The following is a 17,902-nucleotide window of genomic DNA, read 5'->3' as shown; positions in this document are numbered from 1 at the left end:
ATACCAATACTCGCACTGCTTGTATTTAAAGGATACATTTCATGATGTATCAGTAATTACTGTTCTGTATTTATTTGTGTCTTTTATATCAGCCCAGAGTTCATCTGTATCCCACCACCATTGTTGTGCTATGTATATAGCAGACCCCTCATGTGTCTACATGTACACTATACACGGGGGAGAGATTTCTACAAACAATGAGAAAAATCATTTTTATTGGTAAAAAAAAAAAAAAAAAATTCCAAGAAGTGCCGCAGCCAACATAAATAAGGTGATCACCTTGGGAGGAAGGTTCCGCTCTCCGTAGATCCGTTCATTGGACGTGGCAATAAAATGATGAGATCAGCTGATGGCGGCAGAGATAGCCTGGCCGTCTGCCCTCCCCCCCCCCCCCCCCCCCCATTGTTCTGTATAACAATCCGGGTTCTGCTGTCCGCTTCCTCCACAAGATACCAGCGCCATCCTCTCCCTCCACCCAGGACACTGCCCATGTCATCTGTGCGACACCCGCCGCTATAGGGACCGGACTTTCTTCTTCTCAATGAACAGAACGTGCTGCTTCACTGAAACCAAAAAGAAATCAGGAAATTCAGTTTAATCACAACTGGGTACCGATAACAGTCCTAATATATATATATTTTCACTATAGTTGAGGAAAGCAGCACCCGGTCTGTATCCAGTGCAATACAATCCAGTCTTCCCACCGAACCAAATATAGAAGAAGTCCAACAGATTGCTGCACTTAAAATATTTATTAATCAATTATTCAAGAAATTACATAATCAGATGTTGGAAGATTTCCATTTCGGGCTCACAAGCCCTTCATCAGATCAACACCACATCCGATTGTCACTTCCTGAATAATTGATTAATAAATATTTTAAGTGCAGCAATCCGTTGGACATACATATACACACACACATATACTTATATACACACACACACACACACTTATATACACACATACAGTATCTCACAAAAGTAAGTACACCCCTCAGTGACATTTCTTCTCTCTTTTCATGTGACAACACTGAAGAAATGACACTTGTCTACAATGTAAAGTAGTGAGTGTACAGCTTGTATAACAGTGTAAATTTCCTGTCCCCTCAAAATAACTCAACACACGGCCATTAATGTCTAAACCGCCGGCAACAAAAGTGATCCCCTCCCTTCAGAGACTGGGCCGCAGGGCAGTATTCCAACATGATAACCACCCCAAACACACCTCCAACACCATCACTGCCTTGCTAAAGAAGCTGAGGGTAAAGGTGATGGACTGGCCAAGCATGTCTCCAGACCTAAACCCTATTGATCATCTGTGGGGCATCCTCAAACGGAAGGTGGAGGAGCACAAGGTCTCCAACATCCACCAGCTCCGTGATGTCATCATGGAGGAGGGGAAGAGGACTCCAGTGGTGACCTGTGAAGCTCTGGTGACCTCCATGACCAAGAGGGTTGAAGGCAGTGCTGGGAAATAATGGCGGCCACACAAAATATTGACACTTTGGGCCCAATTTGGACATTTTCACTTAGGGGTGTACTGACTTTTGTTGCCAGCGGTTTAGACATTAATGGCTGTGTGTTGAGTTATTTTGAGGGGACAGGAAATTTACACTGTTATACAAGCTGTACACTCACTACTTTACATTGTAGACAAGTGTCATTTCTTCAGTGTTGTCACATGAAAAGAGAGAAGAAATGTCAGTGAGGGGTGTACTTACTTTTGTGAGACACTGTGCAAATATATGTAATAAAAAAAAAGAAAGAGAGAGGATCCAGGGTTGCAGCTCTCAAAAGAAATGCATTGCAGGAAAACTCCACAGACTTTATAACAAAAAACGAATTTCATATCCAGCAGGAAGATACAGTGAGGGGGAAAAAGTATTTGATCGGCTGGTGATTTTGTACATTTGCCCACTGACAAAAAAACAATTGGTCTATAATTTTATTGGTCAGTTTATTATAAACAGAGAGAGGCAGGATAACAAAAATATCCAGAAAAACACATTTCAAAAAAGTTATAAATTCATTTTATTGAGTAAAATAAGTATTTGAGCCCCCTATCAGCAAGATTTCTGGCTCCCATGTGTATTCTATGCAGGTAACAAGCTGAGATTAGGAGAACTCTTCTCTCTTAAAGGGAGTGCTCCTAATCTCAGCTTGTTACCTGTATAGAAGACACCTGTCCACAGAAGCAACCAATCGGATTCCAATCTCTCCACCATGGCCAAGACCAAAGATCTGCCCAATGATGTCGAGGAGAAGATTGGAGACCTACACAAGGCTGGAATGGGCTACAAGACCATCGCCAAGCAGCTTGGTGAGAGGTGACAACAGTTGGTGCGATTATTATTCACAAATGGAAGAAATGCAAAATAACGATGGATCTCCTCGGTCTGGGGCTCCATGGAAGATCTCACCTCGTGGAGGATCAATGATCAGGAGAACGGTGAGGAATCCGCCCAGAACTACACCGGAGAATCTTCTCCATGATCTCAGCTGGGACCATAGTCACCAAGAGAACAATCGGTAACACACTACACCGCGAGGGACTGAAATCCTGCAGCCCCCGCAAGGTCCCCCGCTCAGGAAATCACATGTACAGGTCCCCCCGCTCAGGAAATCACATGTACAGGTCCCCCCGCTCAGGAAATCACATGTACAGGTCCCCCCCGCTCAGGAAATCACATGTACAGGTCCCCCCCGCTCAGCAAATCACATGTACAGGTCCCCCCGCTCAGCAAATCACATGTACAGGTCCCCCCGCTCAGCAAATCACATGTACAGGTCCCCCCCGCTCAGCAAATCACATGTACAGGTCCCCCCCGCTCAGCAAATCACATGTACAGGTCCCCCCCGCTCAGCAAATCACATGTACAGGTCCGCCTGAAGATCACTAATGACCATCGAATGATTCCGAGGAGAACCGGGGGAAGGGTTGTGGTCAGAGGAGACCAAAATCCAGATCTTTGGCATCAACTCAACTCGCTGTGTTTGGAGGAGGAGGAATGCTGCCTATGACCCCAAGAACACCATCCCCCACCGTCATACATGGAGGACCTATGACCCCAAGAACACCATCCCCCACCGTCATACATGGAGGTCCTGTGACCCCAAGAACACCATCCCCCACCTTCATACATGGAGGACCTATGACCCCAAGAACACCATCCCCCACCGTCATACATGGAGGACCTATGACCCCAAGAACACCATCCCCCACCGTCATACATGGAGGACCTATGACCCCAAGAACACCATCCCCCACCATCATACATGGAGGACCTATGACCCCAAGAACACCATCCCCCACCGTCATACATGGAGGACCTATGACCCCAAGAACACCATCCCCCACCGTCATACATGGAGGACCTATGACCCCAAGAACACCATCCCCCACCGTTATACATGGAGGACCTATGACCGCAAGAACACCATCCCCCACCGTCATACATGGAGGACCTATGACCCCAAGAACACTGTCCCACACGGTCATACATGGAGGACCTATGACCCCAAGAACACCATCCCCCACCGTTATACATGGAGGACCTATGACCCCAAGAACACCATCCCCCACCGTCATACATGGAGGACCTATGACCCCAAGAACACCATCCCCCACCGTTATACATGGAGGACCTATGACCCCAAGAACACCATCCCCCACCGTCATACATGGAGGACCTATGACCCCAAGAACACTGTCCCACACGGTCATACATGGAGGACCTATGACCCCAAGAACACCATCCCCCACCGTCATACATGGAGGTCCTGTGACCCCAAGAACACCATCCCCCACCTTCATACATGGAGGACCTATGACCACAAGAACACCATCCCCCACCGTCATACATGGAGGTCCTATGACCCCAAGAACACCATCCCCCACCGTTATACATGGAGGACCTATGACCGCAAGAACACCATCCCCCACCGTCATACATGGAGGTCCTATGACCCCAAGAACACCATCCCCCACCGTCATACATGGAGGTCCTATGACCCCAAGAACTCCATCCCCCACCGTCATACATGGAGGTGGAGACATTAAGCTTTGGGGGTGTTTTTCTGCCAAGAAGACAGGACAACTTCACCGCATCAAAGGGACGATGGACGGGGCTATGTACCATCAAATCTTGGGTGAGAACCTCCTTCCCTCAGCCAGGGCATTGAAGATGGGTCATGGGTGGGTCTTCCAGCAGGACAATGACCCAAAACCCACGGCCAAGGCAACAAAGGAGTGGCTCAAGGAGGAAGAACATTAAAGTTCTGGAGTGGCCTAGCCAGTCTCCAGACCTTAATCCCATAGAAAATATGTGGAGGGAGCTGAAGGTTCGAGTTACCAAACAGCCTGGAAACCTTCATGACTTGGAGAGGATCTGCAAAGAGGAAAAAATCCCTCCTGAGATGTGCGAACCTGGAGGCCAACTCCAAGAAACGTCTGACCTCTGATCGCCAACAAGGGTTTCTCCACCAACTAGCAAGTCATGTTTTGTGAAGGGTTCACATACTTATTTCACTCATTAAAATGCAAATCAGTTTATAACTTTTTTTAAATGCGTTTTCCTGGATATTTTTGTTATTCTCTCTGTTATAATAAACCGACCAATAAAATGATAGACGATTGTTTCTTTGTCAGTGGGGCAAACTTACAAAATCAGCAGCCGATCAAATCCTTTTCCCCCCCTCACTGAATATTCATATACTTGAGACTCGCAAACCTGACATTCATTCATAACTTTGCAGCTGCTGCCTTGATCTGCACAGTGATCACAACTGATGAATGGTTGTGTGTTTACATGCGTGAGCCCCTCCCCCCTTCCTTACAGTGGAGGATGGGGGGGGGGGTCACAGATACAAACACAGTGTTTGGTCATAGTGGGACCAATTATATGATACAATCACAGAAACCATAAGGCACAGAGCCACTCGTGTGGGCTCTGTACACAGGGAGGGGCATTTACTAAAACGTGAGCAGACAGAACCTGGAGCAGCTCTGCATGGTAACCAATCAGCTTCCAGCTTTTATTTTCACTTACTATAAATTTTCAATGAAAAAATGTTTTAAAGAATGCAGGTTGTGAGTGACCGCTGTCAGTTATACAGATAAAAAGATCGATGACTTGCAAGTCAAAAGCGCCCTACAAATACAAAAAGTCACAGCAAATGACAGAACATTTAGTTTGTCAAAAAGCACATTAAATCACTTGCCTACCGGGCACTCCCTGCCCCCCGCCCCACCCCCTTTCCTGCCCAGGCCAATTTTCAGCGCCGTCACACTTTGAAAGACAATTGTGCGGTCACACAACACTGTACACATATGACATTTTTTCCACACAAATAAAGCTTTCTTTTTTTGGTGGTAGTTAATCACCACCAGCGTTTTAATTTTTTCCTAAATAAACAAAAAAAACACCGAAATTTTTTGGATAAAAAAAAAAAAAAAGGTTTTCTTCATTTGTTATAAAAATTTTGAACATAAGTAATTTTACTCCTTCACTGATGTGTGCTGATGCGGCGACACGGATGGGCACAGATTGGCAGCACAGGAGGGGGCCGATTGGCAGCACAGGAGGGGGCCGATTGGCAGCACCGGAGGGGGCCGATTGGCAGCACAGGAGGGGGCCGATTGGCAGCACAGGAGGGGGCCGATTGGCAGCACAGGAGGGGGCCGATTGGCAGCACAGGAGGGGGCCGATTGGCAGCACAGGAGGGGGCCGATTGGCAGCACAGGAGGGGGCCGATTGGGGCTGAACTGATCATCAGGTCACTAATAATTAGAGCCCCGATTATCGGTGTAGATGCCTCCCGTGTGGATTTGCCAGTTTTCGGCTCTCCTCTCCTCTCCTCTCCTCTCCCCTTGTGAGGTCAGTGTGAGGAGAAGACTGCCAATAACCAGCAAACCCTGTTTACATCCGTGATCAGCTGTAATTGGACACAGGTGCTCCTCTGTGATTGGCTCTTTACCCCAATCACTGCCGTGTGCCACGGGGGGATGTGCAGGCAGTGTGGGCATGGGAGGACGTCATAAGAAAGCCTCCTAGCAAAGTGTGGTCGCACTGTAGCCGTCATTCGGCTATAGCGCGGTCATGAAGGGGTTAATCGTATTGCAACAGAGAAACATTGTAGAGAACAGGGAAGGAAATCCATGCGCCAGGGAATGGGATGCATCCAGCCTTCATTTCCAAAGCCTAAGGCCCCTTTCCCATGAGCGCTCCAATCACCTCTATGGATCGGCGGAGGTTAGTGGTGACATATCCGCTGCGATCCTCTCCCCCAAAACCCAGACGGATGGTGGTCCCATTTTCCTTCCATCTGGTGGATCAGATGAAAATGGACAAGCGGTTCTTTTTCATGCGATCGCCCCATAGAAGATATCGGGACTCGGCCCAGATCTGCTCAGTAAGTGGAGACGGACCCGTCATCCGCCTGGTCCGTGGAGCGATTCCCCGCTGAGGAAACGGATCCCGCCTGTGTGAAAGGAGCCTAACTAAATAAAGCTGAAACTAGAAGCTGATTGGTTACTGTGCACACCTGCTCTAGATCCTGCCTCCTCCCCCATTTAGTAAAATATCCCTCCCCCTTACAGCAATGGCCAATTCAATGTACCAGTGCCGGGAAAAGGGCATCTAGAGCCCGGGGCAAACATGACAAATTGCCCCCCCCCCCCTATAATGTATAAGCATTATGTGTCGGCAAAAATCCAAAAAAAGAAATAAAACCGAAAACTAATCTGCATGATTGCCCCATTGGCATAAATTTCCCCTCCTCCCAATACAAATCCACCGCTGCTCAAATCACCCCCCCCCCCCAGCTCAAATCCTCTCATTCCCCATATGCCCTCAGCCCAAATCCACCCCCCACCACTGAAAAAAATTCCCCCATTCTAGTACAAATCTTCTACCCCTCAAATTTCCCCTCTGAGTACATATCCTTTCCCCCCTACTCCAAATCCCTCCCAATTTCCCCCATCTTAGCACAACCCCCCCCCCCCCCCCCCAAAAAAAAAAAAAAAAACACACCACACTTCTACCATTAATCCCCTCCCCCTATCATATTACTTTTTTTTTTTTAGCACAAACCCACCAAAGCTCCCCCCAACAGAAAATACCCTCCAATCACTCTACTCCTAGCACACCTCCCCAAATTTCCCCTCCTAGAACAATTCTTATCCCCTGCCATACACCCCCCCCCCCCAAATCCCCTCCTCTCAAGCCTCCTTGTGGTACCTCACATGATACCACAGTGCCCACGGAAGCTGCTCCTCCTGCCCACCCCTTGTCCCGGCCATGCTCGCCACTGACTCAAAACACGGGTGTAGATGGGGAGTTCTCATTTTACTGGCTGCATGTTTTGTTCCCAGTTAGGGGCTCTGCCGGTAGTAATGGAGGGGCTGGAATGGACAGCTATAGCAAAGACCGTTCTCTTTAAAAAAAATAAAAATAAACTAATTGTCATCTAGATTGGATGGACTGGCTCTTGAAGTATATGGGGAATATCGCCCAAGTGAACTCTTACCTACGGGGTCGTACTTTCGGAGGATAAGCTTGTCCTTCAGTCTGTTCCTCCTGGTGTTGAAGCTGTAGCCGGTCCCCGCTGCACTCATCATCTGAACCAGAAGAACCCTGACACCAAAACAAGATGGAGGAAGATGAAGGCGGCTACAAAAAGTGTACCTGTCCCTTACAAGAAGGCAAACCCATCATGGGCAGCAGTTTCCACCGGTTTGTCACCCCCCACCTTTTCATATCAACACCCCCCCTCCCTAAGTTGTCACCCCCCCCTCCCCTCTCTATGTTGTCACCTTCCTTTCCCCAGGTGTAAATATAGAGGTGACAACTCCATATATTTCAAAACATAAATGCTTACGGTGTACTTTGTCCCTTTAACACATATTGATCTACCCCCAATTTCTTATCAGCAGACCCACATATAACCAACAACTCCCCTATTTTCTGCAACACTCCGCAATCTTCCCTTCCCCCTCATTTGGTTTCCGCTTAAAGGATAAGTTCACCTTTAAGGAAAAAAAGGGGGGGGGTGAGTTACACCCTAAATACAGATGTAACATGTTCAGAAAAGTGGACTTTTCCTTTAAAGCGTGGGGCGGCAAGCCACTGATCCCTACATTAACTCTGGCAGCTCCCGCCCTCCATTGCGTCACCTCCCGCTCTCCTGCACGGTGTACCCCAGTGTAAGATAGGAGACTACTACCTTCATTGTGTGGGGTGGAAGACAGAGGAAACTACATTGGGGAGGGGGGTGTGAAGGGGACATATGACACTGGCTTGGGGGGGTATTGTAAAGGTGGGCAGAGGACACTACAGGGGGTGGAGCGATGTGAGAGAGGGCACGGGACACTTATTGGGGGGTGTGATGTAGAAAGCGCAGAAAATACTGCTATGAAAAAGAAGGGGGATAGAGGACACTACAGTGGGGGATGTAGAGAGAGCAGAAAAAACACTGCTTTGAAAGGGGGGGGGGGGGGGCGGTGCAGAGGACACTACAGTGGGGGTGATGTGAAGGGGGGCAGAGGACACTACAGGGGGGGGGTGATGTAGAGAGCAGAAAAACACTGCTATGAAAAAGAGGGGGGGGGGGAGGAGGACACTACAGTGGGGGTGATGTGAAGGGGGCAGAGGGCACTACAGGGGTGATGTAGAGAGAGCAGAAAACACTGCTATGAAAAAGAAGGGGGGATAGAGGACACTACAGCGGGGGTGATGTGAAGGGGGGCAGAGGACACTACGGGGGGGGGGGGTGATTTAGAGAGCAGAAAAACACTGCTTTGAAAAGGGAGGGGGCAGAGGACACTACAGTGGGGGTGATATGAAGGGGGGCAGAGGACACTACGGGGGGGGGGGGGTGATTTAGAGAGCAGAAAAACACTGCTTTGAAAAGGGAGGGGGCAGAGGACACTACAGTGGGGGGGGGGGGGGGGGGTGATGTAGAGAGAGCAGAAAACAATGCTACGAAAAAGAAGGGGGGGATAGAGGACACTACAGTGGGGGGTGATGTGAAGGGGGGCAGAGGACACTACAGGGAGGGGGTGACGTAGAGAGAGCAGAAAAACACTGCTTTGAAAATGGAGGGGGGGGGCAGAGGACACTACAGTGGGGGTGATATGAAGGGGGGCAGAGGACACTACAGTGGGGGTGATATGAAGGGGGGCAGAGGACACTACAGGGAGGGGGTGACGTAGAGAGAGCAGAAAAACACTGCTTTGAAAATGGAGGTGGGGGCAGAGGACACTACAGGTGGGGGGGGGGGGGGTGATGTAGAGAGGGCAGAAAAACACTGCTATGAAAAAGAGGGGGGGGGGGGGGGGGAATAGAGGACACTACAGTGGGGGTGATGTGAAAGGGGGCAGAGGACACTACAGTTGGATTGGGGGGGGGGGGGGTGATTTAAAGGGAGCAGAAAACACTTCTATGAAGGGGGGGGGGGGTCTACAGAGGACACCACAGTGGGAGAGGTTATGTGTAAGGGGGGGGGGGGTACTGGTATGAGGAGGAAGAGAACATTACTGTGGGGGGAGGAGGGGCGTTTTTATTGGGGGCTTGGTAGTTACTTGCTTTAAAAGGGTCCGTTTATCTTTACCAAAAGACTCCCTATGCAGATAATGAGGATGAGCTCCGGCGTGTTCGCACAGCCCACGTGCCGAGCCCGCCAGGAAGTCGGCGCTGCGCTAATCACAGGCAGTGAGACATTGCCCCCGATGCGCGGCTGCAGAGATCGGGAAACGTCTCACTGCCTATGATTAGCGCAGCGCCGACTTCCTGGCGGGCTCTGCACGTGGGCTGTGCGAACACGCCGGAGCTCATCCTTACAGATAAGGGGGGGGGGGCCTGTAGATAAAAAACAAACTGCGCGGCTCTGATTAACGTTCTTAAACTCTGAATGAGGGGAGAGGAAGCCCATTGGGGGGGGGGGAGGGGAGAGGAAGCCCATTGGGGGGGGGGGAAGGGGAGAGGAAGCCCATGGGGGGGGGGGGGGAAGAGGAAAGGAAGCCCAGGGGGGGGGGGGAGGAAAGGAAGCCCATGGGGGGGGGAGGAAAGGAAGCCCATGGGGGGGGGGGGGGGAAGGGGAGAGGAAGCCCATGGGGGGGGGGGGGAAGGGGAGAGGAAGCCCATGGGGGGGGGGGGGAAGGGGAGAGGAAGCCCATGGGGGGGGGGGGGAAGGGGAGAGGAAGCCCATGGGGGGGGGGGGAAGGGGAGAGGAAGCCCATGGGGGGGGGGGGGAAGGGGAGAGGAAGCCCATGGGGGGGGGGGGGGAAGGGGAGAGGAAGCCCATGGGGGGGGGGGGGGGAAGGGGAGAGGAAGCCCATGGGGGGGGGGGGAAGGGGAGAGGAAGCCCATGGGGGGGGGGGGAAGGGGAGAGGAAGCCCATGGGGGGGGGGGGAAGGGGAGAGGAAGCCCATGGGGGGGGGGGGAAGGGGAGAGGAAGCCCATGGGGGGGGGGGGGGAAGGGGAGAGGAAGCCCATGGGGGGGGGGGGGAAGGGGAGAGGAAGCCCATGGGGGGGGGGAAGGGGAGAGGAAGCCCATGGGGGGGGGGGGAAGGGGAGAGGAAGCCCATGGGGGGGGGGGAAGGGGAGAGGAAGCCCATGGGGGGGGGGGAAGGGGAGAGGAAGCCCATGGGGGGGGGGGAAGGGGAGAGGAAGCCCATGGGGGGGGGAAGGGGAGAGGAAGCCCATGGGGGGGGAAGGGGAGAGGAAGCCCATGGGGGGGGAAGGGGAGAGGAAGCCCATGGGGGGGGGGAAGGGGAGAGGAAGTCCGGGGGGGAGAGAAAGCCCATGGGGGGGGGGAAGGGGAGAGGAAGCCCATGGGGGGGGGGGGAAGGGGAGAGGAAGCCCATGGGGGGGGGGGGAAGGGGAGAGGAAGCCCATGGGGGGGGGGGGGAAGGGGAGAGGAAGCCCATGGGGGGGGGGGGGGAAGGGGAGAGGAAGCCCATGGGGGGGGGGAAGGGGAGAGGAAGCCCATTGGGGGGGGGGAGAAGGGGAGAGGAAGCCCATGGGGGGGGGGGGAGAAGGGGAGAGGAAGCCCATGGGGGGGGGGGGAGAAGGGGAGAGGAAGCCCATGGGGGGGGGAGAAGGGGAGAGGAAGCCCATGGGGGGGGGGGAGAAGGGGAGAGGAAGCCCATGGGGGGGGAGAAGGGGAGAGGAAGCCCATGGGGGGGGAGAAGGGGAGAGGAAGCCCATGGTGGGGGGGGAGAAGGGGAGAGGAAGTCCGGGGGGGAGAGAAAGCCCATGGGGGGGGGGGTATGAATCAGAGATGGGAGGGTGGAGGTGATCAGTAATAGTTGGGATTACCCCGGCACCGTCCTGGGAGTTTTTCGGCCTCGGGAGGTATATAAACGGCCTAAACCTATAGAAAGGGTGTCATCCACCTTTAGTCGGAGCCGCACAGTTTGTTTTCATCTATAGGCGCCCCTCTACTCACACAGGCGGCTCTCCTGTAAAGTTGAACGGACCCTTTAAAGTGACAACCTGATCTGTCCATGTATGGAGACCTCATACAATCCAGAACCTTCCACAGATCGATCGACTCCCATCGCTCCACTTACTTGGATTTACTCTTCGCATCTGATGGGGGGAGAAGAGGAGAGAACATTATGTTACCATGGTGACACACTGCTAGGATATATATAATGCAATATAAGAAGATGGGGAGTAAAAGGTCAGGATAGTGGAAGATATATTATATGGGAGGGGGAGGGGGTCACACTCACAGCTCACACAGGTCAGGAACATCTTCTCAGCTCTCTCTGGAGCCCAAGGACAGCAGACATGCAAAGACCAACACTTCCGGTTTCCTCACATGTTTACTTCCGGGTTCTCCTCGGTCAGGAGTTAGGTGCTAATCTCGTCCTTCACACAGGAGCCATGTTTCTGTAGCCCGCCTCTCTCAGATCCAACGACTGAGGTCTCCGGAAACATGGCCGCCGCCTTCAGTTCTCTCACAGAGCATAAGAGACAGAGACGTCGTCCTCTATGGACGGGACCGGGGGTTCAGACTGGGAAAAATACATACAAAACAACTAATAATTCAAAAAATGAGGTGATAATAGACCGAATAACACATTCATAAATACATTATAATAAAAATACTTTCATTAACATGATTATAGGTTTTAATAATTAAGAAGAAAACAATAATACATGTAAATATCAGATGTTTTTATATTTTATTTATTTGAGATATTTATATATTTTATTTTTCTTACAGATATTTCCATAGCGCTGACAATTTACACTACTTTACATAAAGCACATTCCACGTTTACCACCATTATTTAATATTATGACTCCACAAGGGTAATTAATTATTATACAGGATTTATAAAGCGCCAAATAAGGATGATCTCCGGCGTGTTCGCATACGCTATGCGCAGAGCCCGCCAGGAAGTCGGCGCAGCGCTGCGCTAATCACAGGCAGTGAGACATTGCTGATCTCTGCAGCCGCACATCAGGGGCAATGTCTCACTGCCTGTGATTAGCACAGCGCTGCGCCGACTTCCTGGCGGGCTCTGCACATGGGCTGTGCGAACACGCTGGAGCTCATCCTTAGCGCCAACAGTTTGCACAGCGCTTTACAACATGAGGGCAGACAGTACAATTACAATACAATTCAATGCAGGAGGGATCAGAGGCGGGGTCACCACCTTTTCTTCAAATCAAACCCGAACGCTTTAGCGGCACACATCATTTTTTTTTTTTTTTATAGTATAAACTATACATATATTTTTAATTTAAATAACATTTCTAATCATATGACGTTAATAACAAGAGGTCCACAGAGTTGACCTTTACATCAGAGTCCACACAGTTCCCCTTTACATCTGAACTCGCAGAGTTCCTATTCACTGTAAGGGGGGTGGCTCTGCAGACTCTGATATAATGGAGAACTCTGGGGACTCTAACATAAGGGATGCTCTGGAAACCCTGATCTCAGGGGGAACACTGAGCACTCTGATGTACAGAGAGGGCTCTGATGTAAGGGGGAACACTGAGCACTCTGATGTACAGAGAGGGCTCTGATGTAAGGGGGAACACTGAGCACTCTGATGTACAGAGAGGGCTCTGATGTAAGGGGGAACACTGTGGCCTCTGGTGTAAAGGGGAACTCTGATGTAAGGGGTGCTCTGAGAACCCTGATTTACCTTAGTGTACTCAGAGGCAGGAGAGAGGGGGGGGGACTTCAGTCACAGACAGGGAATGGATGGTGAGCTCACTCACCCCTTGGTAGGGTTTCCACCTGTCCAGGATTCACCCAGACAGTCCAGGTTTTACATTGTGTGTCTGGGTTTCAGGTGGTCTGAAACCCGGACACAATATTCAGAATGGACTGTGGCTCCCCAAGTGAGCAAGTACCACAACCACTGAATGCATAGGTGTGCACAAGGGCCCCACCCCCATACACGGACAGGAGAGAGGGCTTCATCTGCTCCTCTTCCTCCCGCCCCTACCCCATCTGTCTGTCCACCCACACTCCAATCCCCGGTGTTCTGTGGAAGGGATGTGTGGACTGGAAGTTTTAAGCTCAGCAACTGGCAGATACATTGTGGATGAACCTGAGCCTCCATCCTCTGATGTGTAAGCTCACCATCCAATGTCTGTGACTGAAGTTTCCACCCACCCTCCCCTCTCACTCTCTTGCCTCCAAGCGAGTGAATACACTACGGTAAGGGGGACTCAGATGTAAGGGGTGCCTTGTGGACTCTGATGAGAGGGGGGCTTCAAGAACTCTAATTTAAGGAGGAATGCTGGAAACTATGATGTAAGTGGGAGGTTTGGTGAACAGAAACCCCCTTTACAGCAGAGTTCCCCTTTACATTTTCCATACACGGATAAAGTGTTCGGGTTTGGCTTAAAGAAAAGGTGGCAACCCTACCCCTTGGCAGTCTGCCCCTCTCATCCAGATGTATCTGAGGCTGCTGGACTTCAAATTTCCGGCCCCCCACTATCCTTTTCTGATGCACAGCGCCGGGGATTGGAGTGTGGTCAGACACAGAGGGGTAGGGTGGGAGGAAGGGGTGCAGATCGAGCCCTCTCTCCTCTCCCATCAGTGTGGGGTGCAGGGGGGTGGGGAAATTGTTAGCGGTGGCTTTGGGCAGTGTGAAAAAGAGTGTAACACACACTTTCAGCTTAGCCAACTGCAGCCAGCAAACCTGCTGGGAAGCCAGAGTCCAGTCTGAATAATGTGTCTGGGTTTCGGGCATTCTGAAACCCGGACACGTGATTCCAAACCCGAACTGTCTGGGTGAATCCCAAACTGGTGGCAACCCTAATCAGCGGGCCCGGCTCATTAGAGAATCTAGAAGAATTAATAAAATAAAAGCGTGGTCTCAACTGAAACGCAGCCAATCAGCTTTTAGAGATTTCATTTTCTAAGCTGTGTGAAAAAACTGAAAGCGAGAAGCTGATTGGCTACTACGGGCGAATGGTAATGAGAACAGCGTAACAATCACATGACTGATATATCAAACAGAAAAAGGAAGACCGCGAGCCGGCCAAGTGGCTATCGTCCTGCAGCCGCGCTCGCGCCACCCATCAATAATAACACAGGGAAGCGCAAATGATATCTAAGACCCCTTTCACAATGGGAGCGGCGCGGGCGTCGGTGGTAAAATGGCGCAATTTTTAGCACCACTTTACCACCGTTTTAGAGGCGGTATTCAGCCCGCTAGCGGGGGGAGGTTTTACCCCCCTGCTAGCGGCCGAGAAAGGGTTAAAACCACCGCAAAGTGCTGCTGCAGCGGCGCTTTGCCGGCGGTATAGCTGCGCTGCCCCATTCATTTCAATGGGCAGGAGCGGCGGAGGAGGGGTGTACACGCCGCTCCTTCACCGCTCCGAAGATGCTGCCAGCAAGACTTTTTTTTAGCATTCTGCCGGCGCCCCGCTCCAGACACTGGAGACACAGCGGCGGCTCTTTTAGGGCGCTTTGCAGGCGCTATTTTTAGCACTGTAGCGCCTGCAAAGTGCCCTCAGTGTGAAAGGGGTCAAACAATAAATTTAATAAAGGAGAGGGAAGAGAAGAGATAGAGAGGGGTGGAGAACAAGGAAAAAAGAAGAGAGGGAAGAGAGAAGAAAGGAGAGTTCTGCTGGGAGAGCATGGCATAGGAGAAATAATAACTGTACTCATAAGGACCATTGCCACATGTGATAATTCAGGGTGGAGGCGGGGATATGGTTGCCACCTCATCCCTTTAAACCCGAATACATATTAATTACACGGGTTCTGTGGCTAATACTCACTTGGTGCCTTATCTGCATTAAATTAGGATCAGAACCTGTGTAATTCACAGGTTTTCGGGTTTAAAGGGAAGAGGTGACAACTCTAGGCGTGGAGATGAGCTTGAAGGTGCAGGGAGGATGTCAGCCAGAGTATCGGATGAGGAGAAGCCAAATGGACCATACCACTTTATATTTGTCATGGGTATTATTGTCCAGGGCCAGCATCTCCTCCATTCTCATGACGTCCTTCACTGTAGAGACCCACAATGACAATGGAGGAGTAGTGGCACTCTTCCGATAAAGCTGGATCAGTTGCCGAGCTGCCGACAAGAAAAAAAAAACGGAGGAGACATCGTTTCTGTGAGGCTACCGGGCCCGGCAGCATGGCGAGGAGGGCAACCTCTGGGGTGGGCTGCAAAGATTCCTCATCAATAGCGTTATACACCTTAAATACCTGAGCCCGAAAGGGTCGTATCTGTTCACACCAGCATGTCCCGGGACTGTGACGTCATAAGGTGCAGGGTCACTGGGTGACATCACCCGGTGACCCCGCCCCATGCCTATAACGAGCATCACTCGTTCCAGCATTTACCATGAGCAACCGCCCCGCAGCCACGCACAACGTTCCAGCATTTACCATGAGCAACCACCCCGCAACTGCGCACAACATTCCAGCATTTACCATGTGCAACCGCCCTGCAACCACGCACATTGTTCCAGCTTTTACCATGAGCAACCGCCTCGCAACCACGCACAATGTTCCAGCATTTACCATGAGCAACCACCCCGCAACCGCGCATAACATTCCAGCATTTACCATGTGCCACCGCCCCGCAACCACGCACAACATTCCAGCATTTACCATGTGCAACCGCCCCGCAACCACGCACACCGTTCCAGCTTTTACCATGAGCAACCGCCTCGCAACCACGCACAATGTTCCAGCATTTACCATGAGCAACCACCCCGCAACCGCGCATAACATTCCAGCATTTACCATGTGCCACCGCCCCGCAACCACGCACAACGTTCCAGCATTTACCATGAGCAACCACCCCGCAACTGCGCACAACATTCCAGCATTTACCATGTGCAACCGCCCCGCAACCACGCACACCGTTCCAGCATTTACCATGTGCAACCGCCCCGCAACCACGCACACCGTTCCAGCTTTTACCATGAGCAACCGCCCCGCAACCACGCACAATGTTCCAGCATTTACCATGAGCAACCATCCCGCAACCGCGCACAACGTTCCAGCATTTACCATGAGCAACCGCCCCGCAACCACGCACACCGTTCCAGCTTTTACCATGAGCAACCGCCCCGCAACCACGCACAATGTTCCAGCATTTACCACGAGCAACCGCCCCACAACCGCGCACAACGTCCCAGCATTTACCATGAGCAACCGCCCCGCAACCATGCACAACGTTCCAGCATTTACCATGTGCAACCGCCCCGCATCTGCGCACAACGTTCCAGCATTTACCATGAGCAACCACCCCGCAACCACGCACAACGTTCCAGCATTTACCATGAGCAACCGCCCCGCAACCACGCACAATGTTACAGCATTTACCATGTGCAACCGCCCCGCAACCGCACTCAACGTTCCAGCATTTACCATGAGCAACCGTCCCGCAACCGTGCACAACGTTACAGCATTTACCATGAGCAACCGCCCCTCGACCGCGCACAACGTTACAGCATTTACCATGAGCAACCGCCCCTCGACCGCGCACAACGTTACAGCATTTACCATGAGCAAACGTCCCACAACCGCGCACAACGTTCCAGCATTTACCATGAGCAACCGCCCCTCGACCGCGCACAACGTTCCAGCATTTACCATGAGCAACCGCCCCTCGACCGCGCACAACGTTATAGCATTTACCATGAGCAAACGTCCCGCAACCGCACACAACGTTACAGCATTTACCATGAGCAAACGTCCCGCAACCGCGCACAACGTTCCAGCATTTACCATGTGCAACCGCCCCGCAACCGCACTCAACGTTCCAGCATTTACCATGAGCAACCGTCCCGCAACCGTGCACAACGTTACAGCATTTACCATGAGCAACCACCCCTCGACCGCGCACAACGTTACAGCATTTACCATGAGCAACCGCCCCTCGACCGCGCACAACGTTACAGCATTTACCATGAGCAAACGTCCCGCAACCGCGCACAACGTTCCAGCATTTACCATGAGCAACCGCCCCTCGACCGCGCACAACGTTCCAGCATTTACCATGAGCAACCGCCCCTCGACCGCGCACAACGTTACAGCATTTACCATGAGCAAACGTCCCGCAACCGCGCACAACGTTACAGCATTTACCATGAGCAAACGTCCCGCAACCGCGCACAACGTTCCAGCATTTACCATGAGCAACCGTACCCCAACCGCGCACAACGTTCCAGCATTTACCATGAGCAACCGCCCCTCAACCGCGCACAGCGTTACAGCATTTACCATGTGCAACCGCCCCGCAACCATGCACAACGTTCCAGCATTTACCATGTGCGACCACCCCACAAGCACGCACAGCGCACGCGGTTCCAGCATTTAGGGGTTTAAAACAGGCAGTAAAGTGGCGATACAACGCCTCCTCTCTGCCTCCGAACGCGGATCGCTCTTCAGATAGCAACGC

The 17,902-nt window shown here is 51.8% G+C and overlaps 1 protein-coding gene across 1 annotated transcript; it reads right to left on the bottom strand.

Moving 5' to 3' along the window:
• Nucleotides 1-47: 47 nt before the first annotated feature.
• MRPL33 (mitochondrial ribosomal protein L33) lies at nt 48-11,868 on the bottom strand. Its single transcript, XM_077489425.1, has 4 exons — nt 11,738-11,868; nt 11,573-11,591; nt 7,528-7,634; nt 48-563 (listed from the first exon to the last, which is right to left on the bottom strand). Exons 1-4 carry the CDS (start codon nt 11,757-11,759, stop codon nt 514-516), a joined length of 198 nt encoding a protein of 65 aa, XP_077345551.1. The 5' UTR covers nt 11,760-11,868; the 3' UTR covers nt 48-513.
• Between the last annotated feature and the right edge of the window lie 6,034 nt (nt 11,869-17,902).

This window comes from Lithobates pipiens, unplaced genomic scaffold, assembly GCF_037356315.1.
Source record: "Lithobates pipiens isolate NorthernLeopardFrog02 unplaced genomic scaffold, aLitPip1_a1.2 Scaffold_18, whole genome shotgun sequence".
Lineage (NCBI taxonomy): Eukaryota > Metazoa > Chordata > Amphibia > Anura > Ranidae > Lithobates > Lithobates pipiens.
This window is presented reverse-complemented; position numbering and strand designations above follow the sequence as displayed.